Consider the following 20,871-nt stretch of genomic DNA (forward strand, 5'->3'; position numbering starts at 1 on the left):
TCACTACTGCTAGCCTTGAACACCGCGACCTAGTACCCCTAGCCCTGTCTATGACTTTGTAAATGGTCCCTTTTGAATCCCTTTTGAGAGTACCACCTCTTTCCTACCACATCTTTAAGAGGAACCATTTTCCATTTCCTTAAAATATTTGAAACCACTTTTTAAGTATTTTATGTTTTAACTCTGTATATCACTCCAAACACAAGTCACATAGAAGCAAAAGAACAGATACAACAATCCATGGGCTGCATTTGGGGCTCCTTACTTTTTCTGGTGAGAGGTGGTGCGCCGGGTGCAGAAGACAGCGATGATCACAACCACCACGATGGTGATGACGCCAACAGAAACGATGATGACCAGCAGCATATTACTGTCTAGAGGAGAGGTGGGGCTCCCATGAGGGCTGTTACTGCCTGCAGAGGGAAATATGGTTACGGCATCTTAAAAATACATGCAATCAAGCTACACAGAACCATTCCAAGATACCTCATATGACTTCTTTATAACACTCATCACCATGTCTTATAAAAGTGCCATGTGACCATGGCTATCTCTCCTAGATTATGAGCTCCTAGACAGCCCACAGTCTGCCCTATGTATAGCACTCAGCATACAGCCTTGCTCAAAAATGGTGTTCAATAAAAGCTTCCCAAATTGTACTGAGCATTCAGGAGCTATCAGAGGTTCAGATATACTTGGACAAATAAAGGGTCTTGCCCCTGTGGTGTCTTATGTGATATAGAAATTTGTCTTATAAAGCATTATTTGTAAATCATTTAATTTTCTGGCTTTCAAAACCATTTTAAAAATGTACACTCGTACAAAACAAAGTTTTCGCCAACATACAGGTGTCTGCTTACAAAAAATTACTTGAAAAATAGTCTGTCTCTTTTCACAAATACACAGCCCATGGAGAGTTAATTCTCTCACTCAACTTCAAGAGAAAGTAGATCTGCACATATGCATCAATTTGACAAATATTTATCGAGTGGTTACTGGTGCTAGTCATGGTTCTAGGTATTAAGGATGCAATGGTGAACAAGGAAGATGTGAATGCTGGGGGGTGGGGGTGGGGCAAACAATAAACAAATAAGAAATTATTAGTTAATAATGAATGCTATAAAAAAATAAAGGAAGGGGACATAATACAGAGTGACTGAGTGGCTAATTTAGATTGGTTAGCAAAAGCTTCTCTGAGAAGATGGCATTTGAGCTTAGAAATCAATGACAAGAAAGATCCCAATATATAAAGACCTGAGGGAAGAACACTCCAGAGGGAAGAAATGGTTAGTGGAAGGACCCTGAGGCAGGAGCAACCTTGGCATGTTCAATGAAGAGAAAGGCAGCCAGTATTGCTAAAGCATAGATAGATGCAAGTGAGGAGGAAACAGTCAGATGAGGCTGGAGAGGTGTGCAGAGGCCAGGTCACTGAGGACCCTGAAGACATTCAGATTCTCTTCTCCTTTTTCCTATTATTATTTCCCCACTGCTTATAGGATAAGATCCAGGCTTTTTATCAAGGCCTTTTGTAATCTAGCTCTAAGTCGTTCTGTCTTCTATTTCTTGAAACACATTTCTTTGCTTCCCACCTCATTACTTAGGTTATGCATGCTCATATAATAAAATGTGGCAAATACCACCACACAGATCTATCCACCAAGGATATTTGATGCCTTTCCTTCTAATTACTCTCTCTCCTATCTTTCTAATAATCAGAGCTCTACAATAATGGGATGAGAGCTGCCTTGTCATTTACAGTAATGAGTCTTTAGTCACTGGTACTTAAGAAGAGGCATCCTACCAGTGTGGAATGTTGTAGAAGAAATTCCTCCCATGAAGGTATGGTCTGAGAATCTGTTTTCAAAAAAGATCTCCGAAAGTGATTCTCATATACCTGGCTTATACCTTTATGACCTAATCCAAACTCACAGTCATTGTGGGAATCCCTTCCTAACACTAGATTAGGTGACCTTCCAACTTTGATTCTATCATTTTACAGGCTACATCTAAGCACAGTGCTAAATCTGGGGCTGATTTAGAAGGGCTTAAGAGCTTATTCTCCCACATTCAGTTCAATCAATTTTAACCTTCATTTCTGAGAAAAAGATGAGCAGACAGACAACTTAGACTGTACATACCGACCTTCAATAAAACAACATTTTTATATTTGGGAAAGACTACAGTAGTGGGGCCAATAAAATTGACCACACTGTTCATGCCAGAGTAGGGCTTTTCATCCTGCTGTTATCAACAGCAGTGCTGAGCTACTGGGCTGGGTACTTGTGGGGCAGACATTGCAAATCAGAGGCGGGGAGCTGATGTGTGGGAGGCAAGCAGAGGTGGTGGTGGTTCTCTCCTGAATTCAACAGAGAAGAATTCTCATTTAACTGCATTTGACCTCTAACATATGAGCTGAACAAAAGCCTCCCTTCTAAGATAGAGCAAGAGTGGGCTGCCGAAGGGAGTATCAACACTCCCACTGGGACATATTGCATGCCATTGCTTTATATGTCATCTGGACTATTGCAGCAGCTTTCTAACTGTTCTTCCCTCTTAGCCTCCAACCCATTCTTCACTATTATCAGAGAATAGTAGCGGATAATAAATGGAAGTCAGAGAGTACCAGTAGTGTCAGATACTTTACATGTTATTTACAGGCTAAACCTCAAATTTCTTAACATTGGTGCTTGAGCTTTTGACAGGCTGGTTCTTACCTATCGTTTCAACTCAATCTCTTTCCTGTCTCTAGGCTGTGTGAGCCCTGAAGAGAGCAGGTTGTTCTATGTTGCCATGCCTTCGCACATGCCGTTATTGCTTCCTGGCATGTCTAATCACCCTCCTTGACATTCAGCCATCTTCTACACATCCTTTAAGACTGGGTTAGATATCACTTCTGTGAAGCTTTCTCTTTTTTTTACCCTATCAGGTAGTTCGTTATTCACTCCTCTTGCTTCTATAACCTATTACATGGAACCTGAACCTTTAAAAATACCCATGTGTGAATGAATGCATAAGTGAAAGAAAAGACAAAGGAATAATACTGTGGACACCATTTAAATGTAGTACATGCACAGAGAAGGGGAAACTCATGAACAAAGTCCTAGAACTCAGAGCATAAAAATTTCTTGAATCATGGAAAATTTTCTGGTTCTCCTAAGAACAGGCTCACTTATGTGAGGGCAGTATCACTTTTTATTTAAATAGATACCTGGAGATTAAGAGATCATTTTATTCCTGCAATTAGACTTAGTTTCTAGAGGGCAGGCCTTTCTCTTCCATGTCTATCTGGCAGAGGTGAAGAGACAGTAAGGGTCACTTCTAGAAACTAATTTTGTGGACATTTTGCCTGTTTAAATTCCCACATCTGGTATAGAAGCCCCTGCTTTTTAGGCTGCACATGACAGTGGAAAAAGTACAATCAGAAGTCAGAAGCGCTAAACAGAAAGATAAATATCACATGTTCTCACTCATAGGTGCGAGCCAAAAATAAAAGTGGAGCTTCGAGAAGTAGACAGAGCTGTGGTTACTAGAGGCTGGGAGCGGTAGTGGGGCAAGAGGGATAGGGAGTGGTTGGTTAACGGATACAAAATTACAGCTAGAGAGGAAAAATAAGTTCTAGTGGTCTACAGTAATGCTAAGTGTCTATAATTAACAATAATTTTTTATATGTTTTCAAATGGCTAGAAGAGAGGAGCTTAAATGCTCTCATCACAAAGAAATGATACATTTCTACTGTGATGGATATGCTAGTTACCCTGATTTGATCACCACACATCGTATACATGTATTGAAATATGACTCTGTACCCCATAAATATGTACAATTATTATTTGTCAATTAAGAAAAAAAAAGAAGTCAGAAGCCCTAGATCCTGGTCTTGGGACTGCCAGAATTAGTGGGCAGCCCCAGGCATACCACTTCTCCACTGAGTCTCTTAATGTATTTTTTTTTCTTTTTCTTTTTTACAGGGTGGGTTCCCTAAGATCTTAATGTATTAAATCAGAATAACGGTATCTATTCTCCCTGCTTCTCCGTGTTATGAGGATCAAATGTGATTTCATGTGTGAAAGTAAATCACAAAGAGTAAAGTTCTATAGAAAAGGAGGTCTCATCATTAAATAAGAAGGCACCAGTTCTTAGGATGGCCAGGAGAGTGGGAAGAATTTTCTAGAATTCCCAAACTAAAACCAGTGCAGTAAGTAGCACTGGGAGAAGTTAATGATTCTGAAGTATTTCTTTGGCTTGTCTTGGGTGATGGTTAATTCTACTAGAGGATTTATTTTTGAAAGCAAAATTCTCTTTTCTAGAGGCAGTGGGCAATAGGAGAGTCATTTGTTTAGGAATTAATCTTATCTTAAGTTACATATGTGGGGAAACAATTTTACTTATGGATCCTATAATAAATAGGCTGGCAATGATTTGGCAAACATTTGCCAGAAAATGCCTAAAGCTAGATCTAGTAAATAAAAGGTCATAGGTGAATACGCTATGACCTGCCACACACAAGCTACAGAAGACATTTCAAGATTTCAATCAAAACTACTTTATGTCCATAGCAGGCCAAAAAAACCACAGAAAGTACTTTACCGCTCATTGGAGGTTTGTAGTCAGAACCTAGGTCTGGTAGCCGGCTTCCTTTTCCTGCAGACCCAGAGGCTGAAGGAGAAGAAATCCTGTTAGTAATGACCTGAGACATTGGTGTGACAATTCACCTCACAGCTAGTGAGTGTCTTCTATGAAAAACATTTTCAGTCTATTCTGTCCATAAGAAAATGAAGTAGCACATAAATAACAGGGGAGATACAGTCTATGTGTACAAAGCGAACTAAGGTATAGCTTTCTATGCAATGAGACATCTGAAAGGCTAACACCGTTGTTCCATGGCTGTGACCAAACCGTCACTCTGCTGTTGAGAAGGTGGGAACATGCCCATTTCTCTGGCCCAGGAAACAGTTCCTGAAGGACTGCTCAGAGATCTTATGGCAAAAGTAGCTTCTCTTAGAAAAGGAGTGAAAGGGACTAGCTAGGTTACCACCTGTGTTAAAGAACAGTACTACTCTTCCAAGGGACCTGGCTATAGTGAGCTGGCCTAGCAGGTGTCTATCGTTTGGATTCTTTTCTCAAATTATAAAGTTGTCCTTCTAAGTATAAAGTTACCCTAAATAGGAGCAGGAAGACAAATGGAGGTCCAAATTGGCTTCTCAGTTTCTGCTCAGTCACCTAAATATCCAAGGATGGAACAGTCTCCCTTTAGTTGCTCACAAAGGACAATGTCTCCTAATGCATCATCCTGGGACACAGTAAGTGAGGCTGCTGACCTCAGGCTTGGGATCACCCCAGACACAGGCCTCAGTAAATGCAAATATTGGTTTTTAAAAACTCTTATCCAGTTCTTAAACTTGGTTTTCTGCATTTATAGAAAAGCTGCTTGGTAAAGCAGACACAAGAAGCCCTTTCTCATTAAAGCAAAGGTATCCTTCAATCCAAGGTTTGTGGCCAGAAGACAGTATCACAATTCTCTTGAAAAGAGGTCTGAAAGAATGGCAAAGTAAAAGCTGCTCCTCATAGTTAATACAGAGCCGTGCTTAACAGACTGCACTTGAATACTAGCTCCATTATTCATAACTGTTTGACTTTGGCAAATTATTCAACTGTTCTTTTGGGGCCTCAGTTTCCTCACTGTATGACAGGGATAATGGTATCTACTTCACGAAGCTGTGTGAGGATTAAATGAAGACTTAATACCATAAAATATTTTGAATACTGTCAGAAGCATAATAAGTGTTCAATAAATATTAACTACTATTATTATAAGCATAATAAATCTTTAGGGAAGAATATATCTTTCCCTTTACAGAGGCAGAGAGCATAAAGCTTCAGAAAACACTTATAAATGAGAGTTAGTTCTACAAATAACGCTTGATTAGAAATGCATAAACTAGATATGTTCCTACAAAACATAAGATCTAATGTCAAGTACTTCTATAAATGATCAGACTTTGAGGAAATAAAGGAAAAATCTGAAGTTTTCTGTATGTAGTTCATTTAACAGAATAAATCTAGAGACTAAAACAATACTGTGTTTCCTAAAGCAGAAAGCCCCCAAAAGAAATAACAGAAGTTTCTCGGACATCCCAAAGGGCATATTCCAGGAATTTAATTCAGTCCCCGGACCTCTTCTCCACTGTCCACACTTATTACTTTCCCCCTTACTTCTGATGTCATAATTTCCCCCAAATGACACACCCTGTGTCAAGATTCCAGTTGTTCTTCATTTGCTTTACACAATGGCAAAGTCTAGTTAGTGGAGATGACTTAACACTCAATATTCTTCGTATATAAATGTACTTAGTTGTCAAGTAGGCTACATTTAAGCCAAACTACCCAGAGCATCAAATTATAATTGCCAAAGAACACGCTTTGTCAATAAACTGGTTGTTTTATATTTCTCTATTTCTCAAGTTTATAATTTAAACTTAAACTATAAACAAGAAATTCCAAGGAGGAACCTAGCACCAAAAATACCAATGGGTGCAGGATTTTAAATACCAGCGGTGTGGCGCAGCTAAGACCTGCACTCTGCCTATGACCTGCCTATGGAGTGAGGGGAGAGTATAACGAGCACGTTTATGTTCTGTGCATATACGTTATGGTTATTTTTACAATCTCGCACTTCCACACACACACGAAAGTAGGTTTGTGGTTTCCCCAATGAACAACAAAAGACTGATTGAATGTAAACATATTTCCAAAGCTCTAAAACTTGGTACCTCAAGTCTGACTCTTCCTTGACATTAGCCCAGATTTAAAGACCTTGTATTTCCAACAACTACTCTTAAACCGTGACAGCAATCATCAAATTTACTTCTAGTGTTCTTTCTCAGTATGGAAAACAGATACCAGTGTTAGCTGACTTCCCAGAGATGAAACTCTTAAGTACAGCTGCCCCTCCGCTATGGCAATTACAGCGAAAGACTGACAGATGATTTCAAGAATTGTGACATCAAGGGCCGTACTTTCTAAGTTTCCATTTTAAACAGTTTCTATCTTCTTTTAAAATGATCAGATATATTTAAGGGAAGAAATGGAAAAAGAGCTCTGAATTAAGCTTTGGTAACAGAACAAACAAAACACTAATCTGGTCAAAGATAACCACACAATTTAGTAGCATAAATTTGTAGGTTCTTTATCTTTGTAGGGGGAGGAGAATATGGGCGTTCACTGAAACTGATCACAACCTTTCATTTAGAGACACTAATAAAATTCCAGATGCTATGAATATGAAACATTGGTATGACTGGTCTCATCATAACTTAAATGCAGATCATTGTTACAGAATTTCCATATCTTTGCACAAAGGATAATCTGATCCACACTAAGGCCAGTCTCCCATAGCTGCGGGGCTCAGTTTTCTTCCACCAGCCTATTTAGCTCCTATGTAAATTCCCCAGCTTTTCAGATACCCCAAGTGCCACACACATGGACTCAACTCCACTTTGGCCATAAATATGTGATTTTTAACACAGGTACTGATTTTTAGGGAAAAAAAAGGAAACAAAAACAAAAAGCTAGTAACAAGTAACAAAAGAACAGAAAGGAAAGAGAGGCCATCTACTCATTTACCTTGATCATTAGGCATTTTATCAGAGGAGTCCGCTAACAGGCCAAGCACAGGGGAAGAAAAAACAAGAGCAAGGATCACAAGCTTTGAAGATGGGACAGGCAGAATTTTTAAAGGAAAAAAATAAAACCCCCACAAACTTCCAAACAAATTAAGTCTTACTGTTAGTATTAACAGAAAAGAAATCCATACAGGGTTTCCATATTTCTAAAGAGTCAGTCCCCAGCTAATTTTATTAGCCTAAGCTCACCTGGTTCAATACTTTATCTTCATTTTCTTTCCTAGAGTTTTATTTAAAAGGCCCCTTTTAGTCTTTTTCTCTCTACAAAGGTCCACAAATGAGGCTTTCAGGTTAAGAGCTTGCATGTGTTGAGAGAACCATCCATCACAATAACATGCTATTGCTCTGTATGGGAACCAAGAGAATCACATCTGATCTGACTGGTAAAAACTTTTAGATCACTGCAATTCATTTGCCCCAAATAGCCTGGAGCCGGAGTTCACTTGTATGTGATATGGTCAGGCCAGTAACCTAAAGAGCACTGATTTTGGTGGTCAGTGGGTGGGTGAGGAATTATTTTGACATAAATCTTCACACTGTGATTCATAAGCTCATCATCAGGACTTCTTACAGCATGCAGTGTCTATACATTGAAGTGATATGTGTAAGCATAGCCCCACTAAAGAGACACAAAATAAAACTCTCAGATCAGGGAGCTTTACCTTTGGGGGTTCTGAATTGGACAGCTTCCGACATGGGCCCCATGCCCTTTGAGTTCCGGGCTTGGATTTTGAAGTAGTATGGTGTGTCAAGCGTTAACTCTTGTATCTGGTGAGTCAGCCTGTTTCCCACAACAGGCTCAATAACCCAGTCATGTATCTCAGCATTCACATCCGTACTGTAATATATGATGTAACCTGTCCAAAGGAATTAATGGGAAGAGATATCTCATTCCTGCTTTTCCTTTTGCAATCAGTAAATCAATAAATACATATTACGGCATAATATTTGAATAATGTACTCTCAAGAGTCTACAATTAAAATAATACAGTTTTGAAAACCAATAATGGCCTGACGTGCTATTTTAGCTCTCACCAATGTGATCTCTTAGGAGAGAAACACCCGGGAGATGGACAGCAACAAGCAATCTCTGTTTAAGTTCTCCCAGGCTTGGGGGGGTGAAGCCATAGTAAATTGTCACCTGATACTTCCACAAGGGGGCACTCAAACCCCACAGTTGAGGCAGAAAGCAACACAACCACAAGCCTGCCTGACCCACACAGTGCAAAAAATGCACTATGCAAAAAACGCACTGTGTGGTTACTCGTTTTAAAAGCAAAGTAAAATGTAATCCAGGACAAGTCATGCTTGATTCTTCTATAGAAGAGGCAGAGTCAAAACCTAAAAAATGACATAAAGACCAGGATTTATTGAAAGGGATTCCTATTGAAAGCTAGAAGCAGGACAGTGCTGAGAAATGCTTCCTGTTTCCCCAGGCCACCTTATTCCTATAAAGGAACTTCAGAAGGCAAACTCTGGTTCCTCAGCACACACCTACATGAAGCAGAGGCTCCAAAGGGAATAATTTGCAGCTAAATCTCTTCAGGCTTTCCTCCTCGATAAGACCGAGGAAGGCATAGTGTCCTCTCTACTGTGAAAGTTCTCCTCTGGAAACCCAAGGAAAAATCCCAGGTCCCTTCAAAGGCCTAGGCCAATTCAAACTTTTAACTCTAGCTGTAAGAGCACAGAACCTGAAGTAGCCGGCCTGAAGGAGAAAGTCATGAAAGGCCTAACGGACTTCTTTCAGGCTTCAGGGTAAAAGAGCAGAATCTATATTTACTGGGTATTACCCTGTAGAATTAGGTGTGGGGTGTATAACTCCAAAGCTGGTCATCTTGGCAGAAGCAGAGAAGAACAGGTTTTCTGAGGAAAGTAAGTATATCCACAAAGTCCCACTACAGCCAAAGGCTGTCTAGTGTATCCCATCCCCATCAGACTTGCAGGCAGTGTGAGTCAGAGCCACCAGCTGGTGACTTGTTTGTATGCCACTATGGACAAACAACACACCTTTGCTCCACGCTCAAGGACCATCATGACTCACATCACTCCATAAAATCACCAAGCCAGCCTTCAGACTCTCACTTCTCACAACACAGGACTCTCCTGGAATGCTGCTGCCAGGCAGGAATAGGGCACAGACAAACACACACTCAAAGGCCTCTTACCTGTAATTTTGCCATTGGCTTCAGAGGGAGGCTGCCAATTCACAATTATGGTCCTAGGTTTCCCCTCTTTACTCACAACTGTCACATCCTTGGGTGGAGAAGTAGGAACTACAAAATAATACTTTGAATAATTCCTGTCTATTCGAATTTAATTCACCATTTCCTCAACTCTTTCCATTTATAAAGTACAATATAGGGTATAAGACAAAAAGATAAAGCTTCCTGGTTTCAAAGAACTCATAGTCTGTCTATATATAGTTCCAATAAAAAGAGGAATATACAAAAGTACCAAAGAAAAGATACCATACTATGAGATACAGGATTAGCATCTTGTCTGGGAGTCAGGGATATCAGGAAGATAGTTAGGTTTGGAAATTAAATGACATTTGTACCAAGTACCTAATATATGGCAGGCATTGTACAATTGGTTTCTAACTTAATATTTTTGGCAACCTTGAAAGGTATTTATCACTAACCCTGCTTTATAGATCAGGACACCAAAAATGAGAGAAGTTATGCAACTTGTCCAAGATGACTTTTTCCAGTTCCCCAATTTGGATTATTTTGTTATAATATTTTTAAGTGTAAAATAGTTTTTCTCCCACTTATAGTTGGATCTCCAAACCAAGTATGACTTTTAAAAGCCCTATTCCCTCAAAGAATAAATGATTTACAAACTGATATTTTTTTATTTTAAGTTTACATTGAAAACATACTACCAACTATTGAGGTATTGCTCGAAAGAAAAGCTGTTTATGAAGCAGAAAAATCAATAAAATGAAAAGAACGGTGCATTTCTTGTGTTTCCATATTATAGCTGAAAACTTTTAATGTACTAGTAGGGAAATGAACAAATTAAGTACACCTTTAAGTTTACTCTTTTCTTCCTAAAATACTGGGAACTCTCCTAGTATAAAATGGAAGGATGCCTGGTGAAATGTAAACATCCTAAAGGAAAACACAATCCATTTATCAGCTAATGCACTGGAATTAAAGCAAAAAGATATTCTTAAAATGCTGGTGAAGTAAGCAAGCTCAAGGTTTATTTAAACTTTTGTGCACTGTATTTCTAAATCTCCAAATCCAGCCTTTTTCTCTGTAGGAAGTCCAACCAACTGCGCAAAAGAAAAAAGATATTAGGGCCAAGCCCAGCTTGTGAAGAATTTATAGCTCCATTTTTTCCTTTATTCATATATAGGAGAGAAAGAAATAAGAGTTGCCGTGGATTGACTGAATTGTGTCCCCCAAAGTTCATATATTAGAAGTTTAATCCCCACTTTAGCTATTGATAGTGGGGCCTTGAAGAGGTGATTAGATTGTATGACGACATCATAGTGAATGGATTAATAGTGGTGCTCAGGGGCATGGTTCTGTGGGCTTTAAAAGGAGAGCATGTGAGAGTCTCTGTCTCTCTGCCATTTTCTGCCATGTGAGACCCCTGCATTGCTTGAAAGCCCCCACCAAAGAAGACCTTCACCAGATGTGTTCCCTGGACTTTGGACTTCCCAGCCTCTAAAACTGTAAGTAATAAATTTCATTTCCTTACAAATTACCCAGTTCCGTGTATTTTATTATAAGCAAAAGAAAAGGACTAATACAGAAAATTGGTACAGGAGAAGTGGGGTGCTGCTTATAACAAATGCACGAAAATGTGGAAGTGGCTTTGGAACTGGGTGTTGAGGAGAGGCTAGAAGAATTTGGAGGAGGAAGCTAGAAAAAGCTTAGCTGCTGGTGAGAGTTTAGAAGACAAGAAAACCAGGAAAAATTTGGAACATTTTAGAAACTGGTTAAATGATGGTGACCAGAATGCTCAGAGAGATATGGACTGTAAAGGCCATTCTGAGGAGATCTCAGATCGAAATAAGAAGGATTTTATTGGAAACTGGGACAAAGATCATCCTTGTTATGAACTTGCAAGGAACCTGGCTGCATTCTGTTCATGCCCAAAAGTTTTATGGAATGTGGAACTTCAAGGTGCTGACCCAGGGTATTTGGCAGAAGAAATTTCTAAGCAGCAAAACATTCAGGAAGCTGCATGGCTACTTGTAACAGCCTATGATGAGTTATGGTGGCAAAGCCATGATGTAAAGCCAGAACTTAAAAAGAAAAGAAGAGTGTAAAGATTTGGAAAATTTACAACCAGGCCATGTGGTAAAGAAACAGAGAGCATTTTCAGGAGAAAAAATGCAATTGTACTAAAAAGATTAGAACAGAAGAAAGGGATTATCAGGAGACATAGGGAAAGGCCCTGAAGGCATTGCAGAAGACTCTGGGGCCAACGCTTCCATTACAAGCCCAGAGACCTAGAGAGATATAAGTTCTCAGGGAACAGGCCCAAGGCACCCTCCATGGGCTCACTGCCCAGGGCCACCTTTGGGAGCTGCTTCCAGTAACAGCACCCCAGCTGCTTTGGCTACTCCAGCCATGGCTAAATTGGCCCCAGGTGTGGCTGCCCCCACAGTTTTGGAAGATACAGGCCGGAAGCCTTGACGGTGTCCACGGGGTGTTAGGTCTCCAGGCTCAGAGAATGCCAGAGCTGTGAAGCCACGGCAGCCTCCACCCCAATTTCAAAGGATGTATGTCAAAGCCTGGGGACCCAAGAAGAGATCTGTTGCAGGGGCACAGGGGTGGATTCACCACATACAGCCTTTGCTAGAGCAATGCCAAGAGAAATGTGCAGTTGGAGATGCGGCAGAAAAAACCCATCAAGGCCATGCCTACTGGAGCTGTGGGAATGCGACAGCCATGGAGATCCCAGAACTGCAGAGCTACCAGTGTGCAACACCAACTTGCAAGAGCTGAAGCATGGCCTGAGACCAGGAAAGCCATAGAAGTGGAACTGCCTGAGGACTTGGGGACCCAACCCCCACACTAGCATGCAGAGGACGTCAAACACAGAGTCAAGATACAAGATTCACCAGCTTTAAGATTTAGTGCCTGCCCTGCTGGGTTTTGGACTTGTTTAGGACCTGTTACCCCCTTCTTTTGTCTTATTTCTCCCTTTCTGAATGGGAATATGTACCCTATGCTTGTCCCACCATTGTATTTTGGAAGTAGATAACTTGTTTTGATTTCACAGATGGGACTTTGAACTTTGGACTTTTGAGTTGAAACAAGTTAAGACTTTAGGGTTGGAATGAATGTATTTACCTGTAAGAAGAACACGAACTTTGGGGGCCAGGGGCAGAATGCTGTAGATTGATTGAATTGTGTCCCTCAGAGTTCATATATTAGAAGCTTAATTCCCATTATAACTGTTGAGGGTGGGAAATCCTACTATTGTAATTGAAAGGTGAGGCCTTCAAGAGGTGATAAGATTGTCAAACCATGCCATAGTGAATGGATTAATAATGGTGGTCAGGGGTGTCGTTCTGAGGAAATTAAAAGGAGAGCACGTGAGTCTCTCTCTCTCTGCTCTGCCATTTTCTGCCATGTGAGACGCCAGCATTGCTGTAAAGCCACCATTGAAGAAAACCCTCACCAGATGTGTTCCCTGGACTTTGAACTTCACAGTTTCTGAAACTGTAAGTAATAAATTTCATTTCCTTACAAATTACCCAGTTCCGCGTATTTTGTTATAAGCAACAGAAATAGACTAATACAAGGATAGACAGACTCTCAATGGCTACACATATCCCCGTGCTAGAGGAGGCCAACTGGTAGTACAAGGATAGGTCTAAAAGTGAGCAAAAAGCAAACCCAACCTCAAACCCAGATAGCCTGCTCTCACCTTAATTTACTTAGTCATTTTTCCCCCTCTCATTTCCATTTACAAAAACCCTCAGGATATTTCAGTCGATTTTAAAAGACACAAATTGCTTTGGAAGAGGCAGCTTTGGAAGAGGCAGCTTTGGGGTCACCTGGCAATGTGTTTAGGCCCTAGCAAGCATGGCATTGGCAACTGGTTCGTCAAAAGCAGGTCACTTAATCTTTTCTATCTCAATTTACCAGTAAAGCAGGATTAATGACAATAATCCCTTACATCTACCCAGTGCTTTATAGTGTACCATGTGCTTTCCCATCTGTTCCTAATTTTACCCCTACAGTAACCGTATAAAGTAGGAAAGGCAGGGGCTAGTACCCCTCTTTTACAGATGAAAGAAACCAAGATTCCGAGAAGTTGAATGACTTGCTCACGATCATAGTGGGTAGACTGGTTGACCTGGAATTGAACTCGTCTCTTGATTTCAAAAATCTAGGATGTTCTGCTTTATACTATCTTGTTATTTGTTAATGTTCTTGTAAGTGATGACAAAACTATTACTCATCAGTTGAAATAGTAAACTCTAAACTCTAAATGTAATGGCTGTGTTCTAGAAACATGTCAATTCATGCACTCAGTTCTTTCCTTGTGTAGTAAAACAGCAGGTGATGAGAAGTCTCATGACTTGGAATATGGCACAACATCAGCACAGACTTTGCTGACTTTCATATCTTGCAAAGGGAAGAAATGCTATGTGACGTGGGTTCTGACAACACATACCTAGTTCAAAGGTGGTCCCATGGGCTGTCATACTCCATGTACTTGATCTTCGACCTTTGGTCACCATCACAGAGAATTCATAGAGTGTATTTGGTTTTAAACCAGTTACCAAATAACTCAAAGTCGTTGCATTTGCATTCTGGAAAAATATGAATTGAGAACTTTAAAATTAGAAAATATCAATGATTAGCTTTTCTTTCACCTAGTGTAAATATGTCAGTACCTTGTACTTGGTGTTTGCTGGGATGTTGGTTTTCCATCGCACTGTATAGTATCGGGAGTCTGTAATCTTCTGGTGTTTGGGCAGTGAGTTGTCCGCCCACGTAATCCTTATGGTGTCATGACTCAGAATGGAAGCCTGAACTCCCACTGGTGGCATCATGGGAGTGGGATCTGGCACTGGAGTGTATGGAGCATTAATAACAAATAAATCAACTTCAGAAGTGTCTGGGTAGAAAGTAATTTAAGAAAGGAAGTGGCATTTTAACGTAAACAAAAATAAAAGAAAAGGAAAATGCAGGGTAATATAATGGAATGAAAGGTGACAAATGGAGAAAAAGAAAGAAAATCCAGAGTTAATAGACAACCACCATTCATTTAAAAGAATATTTCCAAGGGAGTTCTTTCAGAAAAAATTTGCAGGAAAATGTTGAGAGAAGTAGTAATTAACTATATTCTCTACTGCATTCTATAGGCATATTAAAATGTAATAATCCAGTGATTATATGAGCATGCATGCTTGAAATTTTAAAAGACTTACTTGAAAATTCTATCCAAAAAGGATCATGAGAAGACAAAAACTGCTTTAAAATCAAGGGCATATTTTCTAAACAAGCAACACAAAGCTCATGTTCTGTTTTGAATTTCCAATGAATGTGGCTGAATTTCTGGGACATGAGTTATTGGTGCATATCACTGGACATGTAAGGGTCCTATTCTCAAACCTGAGTCTGAATGTCAACCAATGGAACTCAACCTGGTCTTGGTATTGGGGGTATCTGATACCCACACAGGGTCAGACCTCCTGATATCCTGGGTCTAAAGGTAGTTTGGTGATATGGCTCACACCAGAATAAAGCAGAAGGAACTAAGGGCATTACTCTTCTTTGAGGAAAGGTAACCCAATGCCACACTATCTGAGGCACTTTCAGAGACCAGCAGAGTCAGTGAACAACTCAGTGATGAATCCCCAACAGCTACGGGAAATGCCATGGTTATCATGGGTTCAAGTGACACAGCTTTCATGAACTTAAGAAGTCAGAGTACTCATTTGATGGAAAGGAAATTCTATATTCATGTGCTGTCCTGTGCCACATGCAACAGACACATCTCTAAGTGTCATTGACAAACTAGAGGCCAAATGTACACAAAAGCAAGGACCAGAGGCCTAATGTAATACAGCAGGATCCATTTGGGCTTTCCCAATTTTTGGTTAGGTTTTCTAAGAATACACATACTGACTTATTTTAAGTTCAGATTTTAAAATGGGTTTCCCATAGTAATGGTGCCTAGTCTTTCCTATAACTCAAAATCTGAAATGGCACAGGCCTTGTTTATGAATAATTGCCAAGCTAAAGTAATAGTCTCCATTGTGTTTTTCTTGCAAAATTATGGCTAAAAATAACAGAGGAGCAGCATACATTATAATCAATGGCTTTGTTCAAAGACTGCCAGGACACATACCAATTAGTTACAGAAAATGCACCTTCAGGTATAGAAATCATTACAATTCTTTGAGAAAATTTTTTTCTTGCATGTTCCAGCTCTTGGAAAAGGTAACTAGGTTACATGACGTAGAAACATTTCCTTGTATGTTTCTAGCCAGTAAGCTATATTTTTAAGTCACATAAAAAAATAATTTCAAAACTTTTTTTTTCTATTATAGCTTGATTTTAAGAAAGTAGCAGACCGCGATTTAAATATTTTCTTTTTGACCTTAATTTTTTTCCACTCTGGAATACTAAAGGTATTTCTAAAAGAACTTATACGTTGTAAGCACATAGGAGCAGAAGACAGGACAGAACTACCAAACATGCAGTTATAATGCTGGTCTTAAGTAGAAGCTTGAAACAAACAAAAAGGGACAGAGAACCTCATTTAAAAAGAGCATTGCCAAACATGTGCTATTATGCAAAGTATCCAGAAGACACAGCAGACAATACAAACTAAAAATTCTGGGAAATAAATTTAAAAAAGCATTTCTGAAAATAAATTCTGTGATTTTCAGTACCCTTTTAAAAAATTTACAGCTTTAAATAATTATCAATACTTCAATAAACTTCAATAAACTTTCTCATTCAGATCTAAATTAGATGTCTCATATTTCTGTAAAAAATTTACATTATGTATTTTTTTTTTACTTTATTGTAGAGATATTTAAAATAGATAATTCAAAGAAAAAAATAACGAATATTCAGTCACTCCTATAATAAATGTATAATTGATCAAATGGATGGTACTTCTAACTTTTTTCTTTATATAAATAAAGCTTAAGAAAGGCACAAAGAAAAATACTTTCCCAAGCAACTCTGATGAGTAGTGAGGCAAATGTTGGATTCACAAATCACATACATTTGCTGCCACAATCAGTAGAATTCCACTAGAAATATGGAGGTTCTTTCTTTCATTTTTTGACTCACTTTAATTATAATTCACATGCCCCAAAGATGGAAAATCACATTTAATTCTCTCAAATCTGTGCTTTCTACATCTAACACATTGAAAACATGTATACATATCTACACAGAATGGGTGACATAAGATTAATATTTTCCAAAAAGCAAAACAGGAATGAATAGAACTTTACATGTTGAAAGCTCATTTCCCCATTTGTAGTCTAAACCCTTCTCCTTCTACTGATACCTATGAGGCAGGCCTCATGCGTATGTTCTGTGTAAGCTGCTGGAAAAAGTACTGAAGGCCAGATATAGACACAATACCTTACCTGTGTGAGGCCTGGTCACAGCACTCTCATACAAGGGGATGCCTTCACCCACGTTGTTAAATGCTTTCAGGGTAATCACATAGTGAGAGCTGGGATCTGAAGAGAGAAACAAGTAAAAAGACTTTTCAAAAAATTCTCATTACAGAATTTTAAAAATTTAAGGGCGACTGTGCATGATCTTAACTGCAGAAGAATTCAAGAAAGAAGACTTCAAAAATTTTTTTACGTGGGATTATTTTAGGGTGTGGGGAGATGTGGAGATGGACACACACACAGTACAGAACAGCTGGACAAGATCAATTGCTGGATTTAGTCTCGGGGCAGAAGCTGACTATACCTGAATCCTCTCCTGGCCTCTACTATGGTTTAGTGGTCTTCATTGTACGGTGTAGGGCTTGGATGAGAATGAGTAAGTAGGATTTTCACGTGTTGGAAGCCTATAGGTGGAGCTTGGAATCAAACAAAACCCGTTCCTTCCTTGAAAAAGGACAGCAATTGGAATTGGAACAGCCAAGATAAAAGTGAAACTTGGTAAGTGCTGAATGCCCTTAACTCTCCAGGGGCCTGCCTCCAAATCCAGGAACAGTCAAACCTCATCTAGCCATCAGGCGGACTTCTTGGTTTGATAAGATACGGCCCAGGATTTAATTGGCTCAGAGGTGATGCTGCAATGTAAGACAGAGAAACACCCCCTCTAGGTGATCATGCAAAATGCTGCTAATTAGACTCGGAGAAAAGAGGGGGCATTAGGTGGAATGGAATTCACTTTCTTACTAGCTGAGGTAAATCAGGAAGATTCTAATTCTGATTAGAATTCCTGATCCAGGCAAAGTTTAGTATGGGTTCTTCAAAAGTACAGTACTGGAAATGAAGTCTTGGGTTCCACCGAAGTGTTCCAGGGAAAGGGTTTTACCTATTTCACTCACTTTCGTCAAAGTTGAACAGTTTGCCAAAGTGGCCACAGCTCGTGTGGCCTGTGTTACTTCAAAAGCTTAAAACAGCTGCTTTGCTTGGTGGCTCACCCACTCTCTAGATTCTAATGGGCAATATATAGAGGCACCTCGTCTTCTGTGTCAGAATTGACAACGAGTAGAATAAAACTTACTACCTGACTGGCAAGGAAAAAGTGGTTTGAGCCATACAGTAGATGGTAATGTCATTCACTGAGATTGGGGACAGAGATTGGCAACCATGACATACATTCTCAAGGCTTGATTCTAGGCCATCTTCTTCTATTCCCACTCTGCACACTCTCCCCGTGCTCTTTCATTTAATTCCTTAGCTCTGATTTGCATGCATGTGCCATCAACTGCAAATACCTAGCTCTAGCCCAGACCTTCCTTCTGAGCACCAGACCTCTATGTTCAACTGTCTATTTGCCATCTCCTCTTAGATGTCTCCAATCTTTCTCTCTTCATTCTTCCCTCTCTCCCCACATCAGACCTGCTCCAATGTTCCCTAGTTTAGTAAATGGCACTACTACCAACCCTGCTGCTGAAGCCAGAAACCTGGGAGTCACCAAGGCCTCCCTTTCTCTTATCCCCTCTAGGCAAAACATCAAGTCTTGTTGATTCTACCCACTTGTGTCTCACCACTCTGCCTGTTCTCTGTGCTCTATCATTACTGGCCGCCTCTCAGTTCAGTTCTCCTACCAGTGGATCTTCATAGGTGCTGCTGTTCCCTATGCTGGAGACACATCCCACCCTTGCTCTTTACCTAGACAAGCCCAGTCATCTGAAAGGGCTCATCCCACACTGGATTTGCCTCCCTAGTTACATAGCATGTAACACCCCATTTCTCTTCCTCAGCACTGTGAACTAAAAAAATTTTTAATTTTAATTTTGAAATTATATTATTTCGAATGATGGCAACCATGTCTGCCTGATTCTCTGCTCTATCTCTAGCACAGTAACTGAACATTGTAGGTGTTCATTAAATATTTGCTGATTGATTGACGGGTTTGGGGGAGAACGTACTAACTTTAATTCTGGACCAGATGGAATACGGGATATATCCAAGGGCAGGTATCCAGCAGGCAGATGCTTATATGGATCTGAAGCTCAGAAGAGAGGCCCAGTTTGATGAACAGATGAATTCCTAAAGGTACTTCACTTTTGACTTGCTTCTTTTACTCAACATTATATGCATCTTAGATCTATCTAGGTTGATAAATATAGCTCAAGCTTATCTTACTTTACATCAAATTATTATTTTTTTTTTTGCTACTTCTCAATAGGCACTCTCTTTTCTAATAAAGTCCACCTGCTTGCTCTCTTCAGCACATGCAGTGCTCCTTTTCATTTCTGTATTCAAACAGTACTCTGCTTCAATCTTTCAAGCCCAGGTTACCCTTCTCCCCTGACTGCTCTACAGTGCGTTGCTAGATCACCCTTCTCTAAACACACTTCTCTTCAACTCACTCCATTGTTTCTTGTGTTTTACTTTTGTTCTCCTGTTAGACTGAAAGCACCTGATCGTCAAGAACCACGTCCTGCCTACATTGCAAAGGATTTTCATCTCAGTAGTTTCATAAAGGAAACAGTAGGAGGCTGGTCACCAGAGGGATATTTTTATCCTACCAGCAAAGCTTTCCTTTTGCTCTCCAACAATTGCCTTATAAGATCTTCACATGGGTAAGCACTTCCTAGGTTAGCTGTGTTGTTTCTTCTTGGAAGGAAAAAGAGAAAGGCTACTTTATTTTTCAATAAAGATTTAAATTGCCGCATATTTTCTACCAGAAAGGATGAAGGTAACTCATTTGTTAGGCCCTTTTAGTTATTCTTAGGAAAGATGTTTACAAAGGAATGATTTGAATAAAAATTTGGTCAGGACAGAGTCTGAATTAAAAAAACAAGTATGTCAAAGGAAGATCTATAATAATAATACAATTTGGAAAAGTAATTATACCTACCAAAATCAATTATTCTGTATTATAAAATATTAATATTTCTCAAATTCTTTTGTTTTTCAAATCAACTGAAGTATAATTAGTATACAATAAAACATACCCATTGAAATGTACATTTTGTTGAGTTTTAACAAATGTATATACCTAGGTAATCAACACGAAAATCAAGATGTAGAACATTTCCAACACTCTAGGTAGTGTAAGAGAGTTTCCCTGTGCTCCTGTCAGATCCTACCACCCCTGGCTCCAGGTAACCACTGATGTTGCTTCGTCATTATAGATAAGTTCTATTTTGTAATTTATAAAAATGTAATAACACAGTGTGTACACTCTTGTGTTTGACCTCTTTTGCTCAGCATAATGTCTGTGACACTCGTTTTTGTTGTGTGTATCAATAGCCTATTTCTTTTAATTGCAGAGTGGTACTCTATTACATGGATATAGCACTATTTACCACTTACCTGTTGATGAAAATTTAATTGTAAATAAAGCTACTATGACATATTTGTGTACAAATCTTTATGGAGACATGTGTTTTTATTTCTCTTGATTAAATATCTGAGGGGGATTACTGGGTTGTATGGTTAACTTTATAAGAAACGTCCAAATTGTTTTCCAAAGTAGTTGTACCATCAGACGTTCCTAGCAGCAAGGATGAAGAGGTCCAGTTCTGCATCCTTGTTGATATG

At 39.4% G+C, this 20,871-nt stretch overlaps 1 protein-coding gene across 7 annotated transcripts in view; it reads right to left on the bottom strand.

Moving 5' to 3' along the window:
• NEO1 (neogenin 1) overlaps positions 1 to 20,871 on the bottom strand; it is a 236,349-nt gene that overhangs the window by 15,701 nt on the left and 199,777 nt on the right. For all 7 annotated transcript variants that reach the window (XM_063088928.1, XM_063088925.1, XM_063088927.1 and 4 more), the window contains 7 exons: positions 17,275 to 17,370; positions 14,554 to 14,729; positions 14,331 to 14,469; positions 9,848 to 9,955; positions 8,345 to 8,539; positions 4,588 to 4,656; positions 266 to 413 (listed from right to left, as the gene is read on the bottom strand). In XM_063088928.1, coding sequence (XP_062944998.1) covers positions 266 to 413; positions 4,588 to 4,656; positions 8,345 to 8,539; positions 9,848 to 9,955; positions 14,331 to 14,469; positions 14,554 to 14,729; positions 17,275 to 17,370 — 931 coding nt within the window. The remainder of the gene's footprint in view (positions 1 to 265; positions 414 to 4,587; positions 4,657 to 8,344; positions 8,540 to 9,847; positions 9,956 to 14,330; positions 14,470 to 14,553; positions 14,730 to 17,274; positions 17,371 to 20,871) is intronic.

Source organism: Cynocephalus volans, chromosome 3 (genome assembly GCF_027409185.1).
Source record: "Cynocephalus volans isolate mCynVol1 chromosome 3, mCynVol1.pri, whole genome shotgun sequence".
Lineage (NCBI taxonomy): Eukaryota > Metazoa > Chordata > Mammalia > Dermoptera > Cynocephalidae > Cynocephalus > Cynocephalus volans.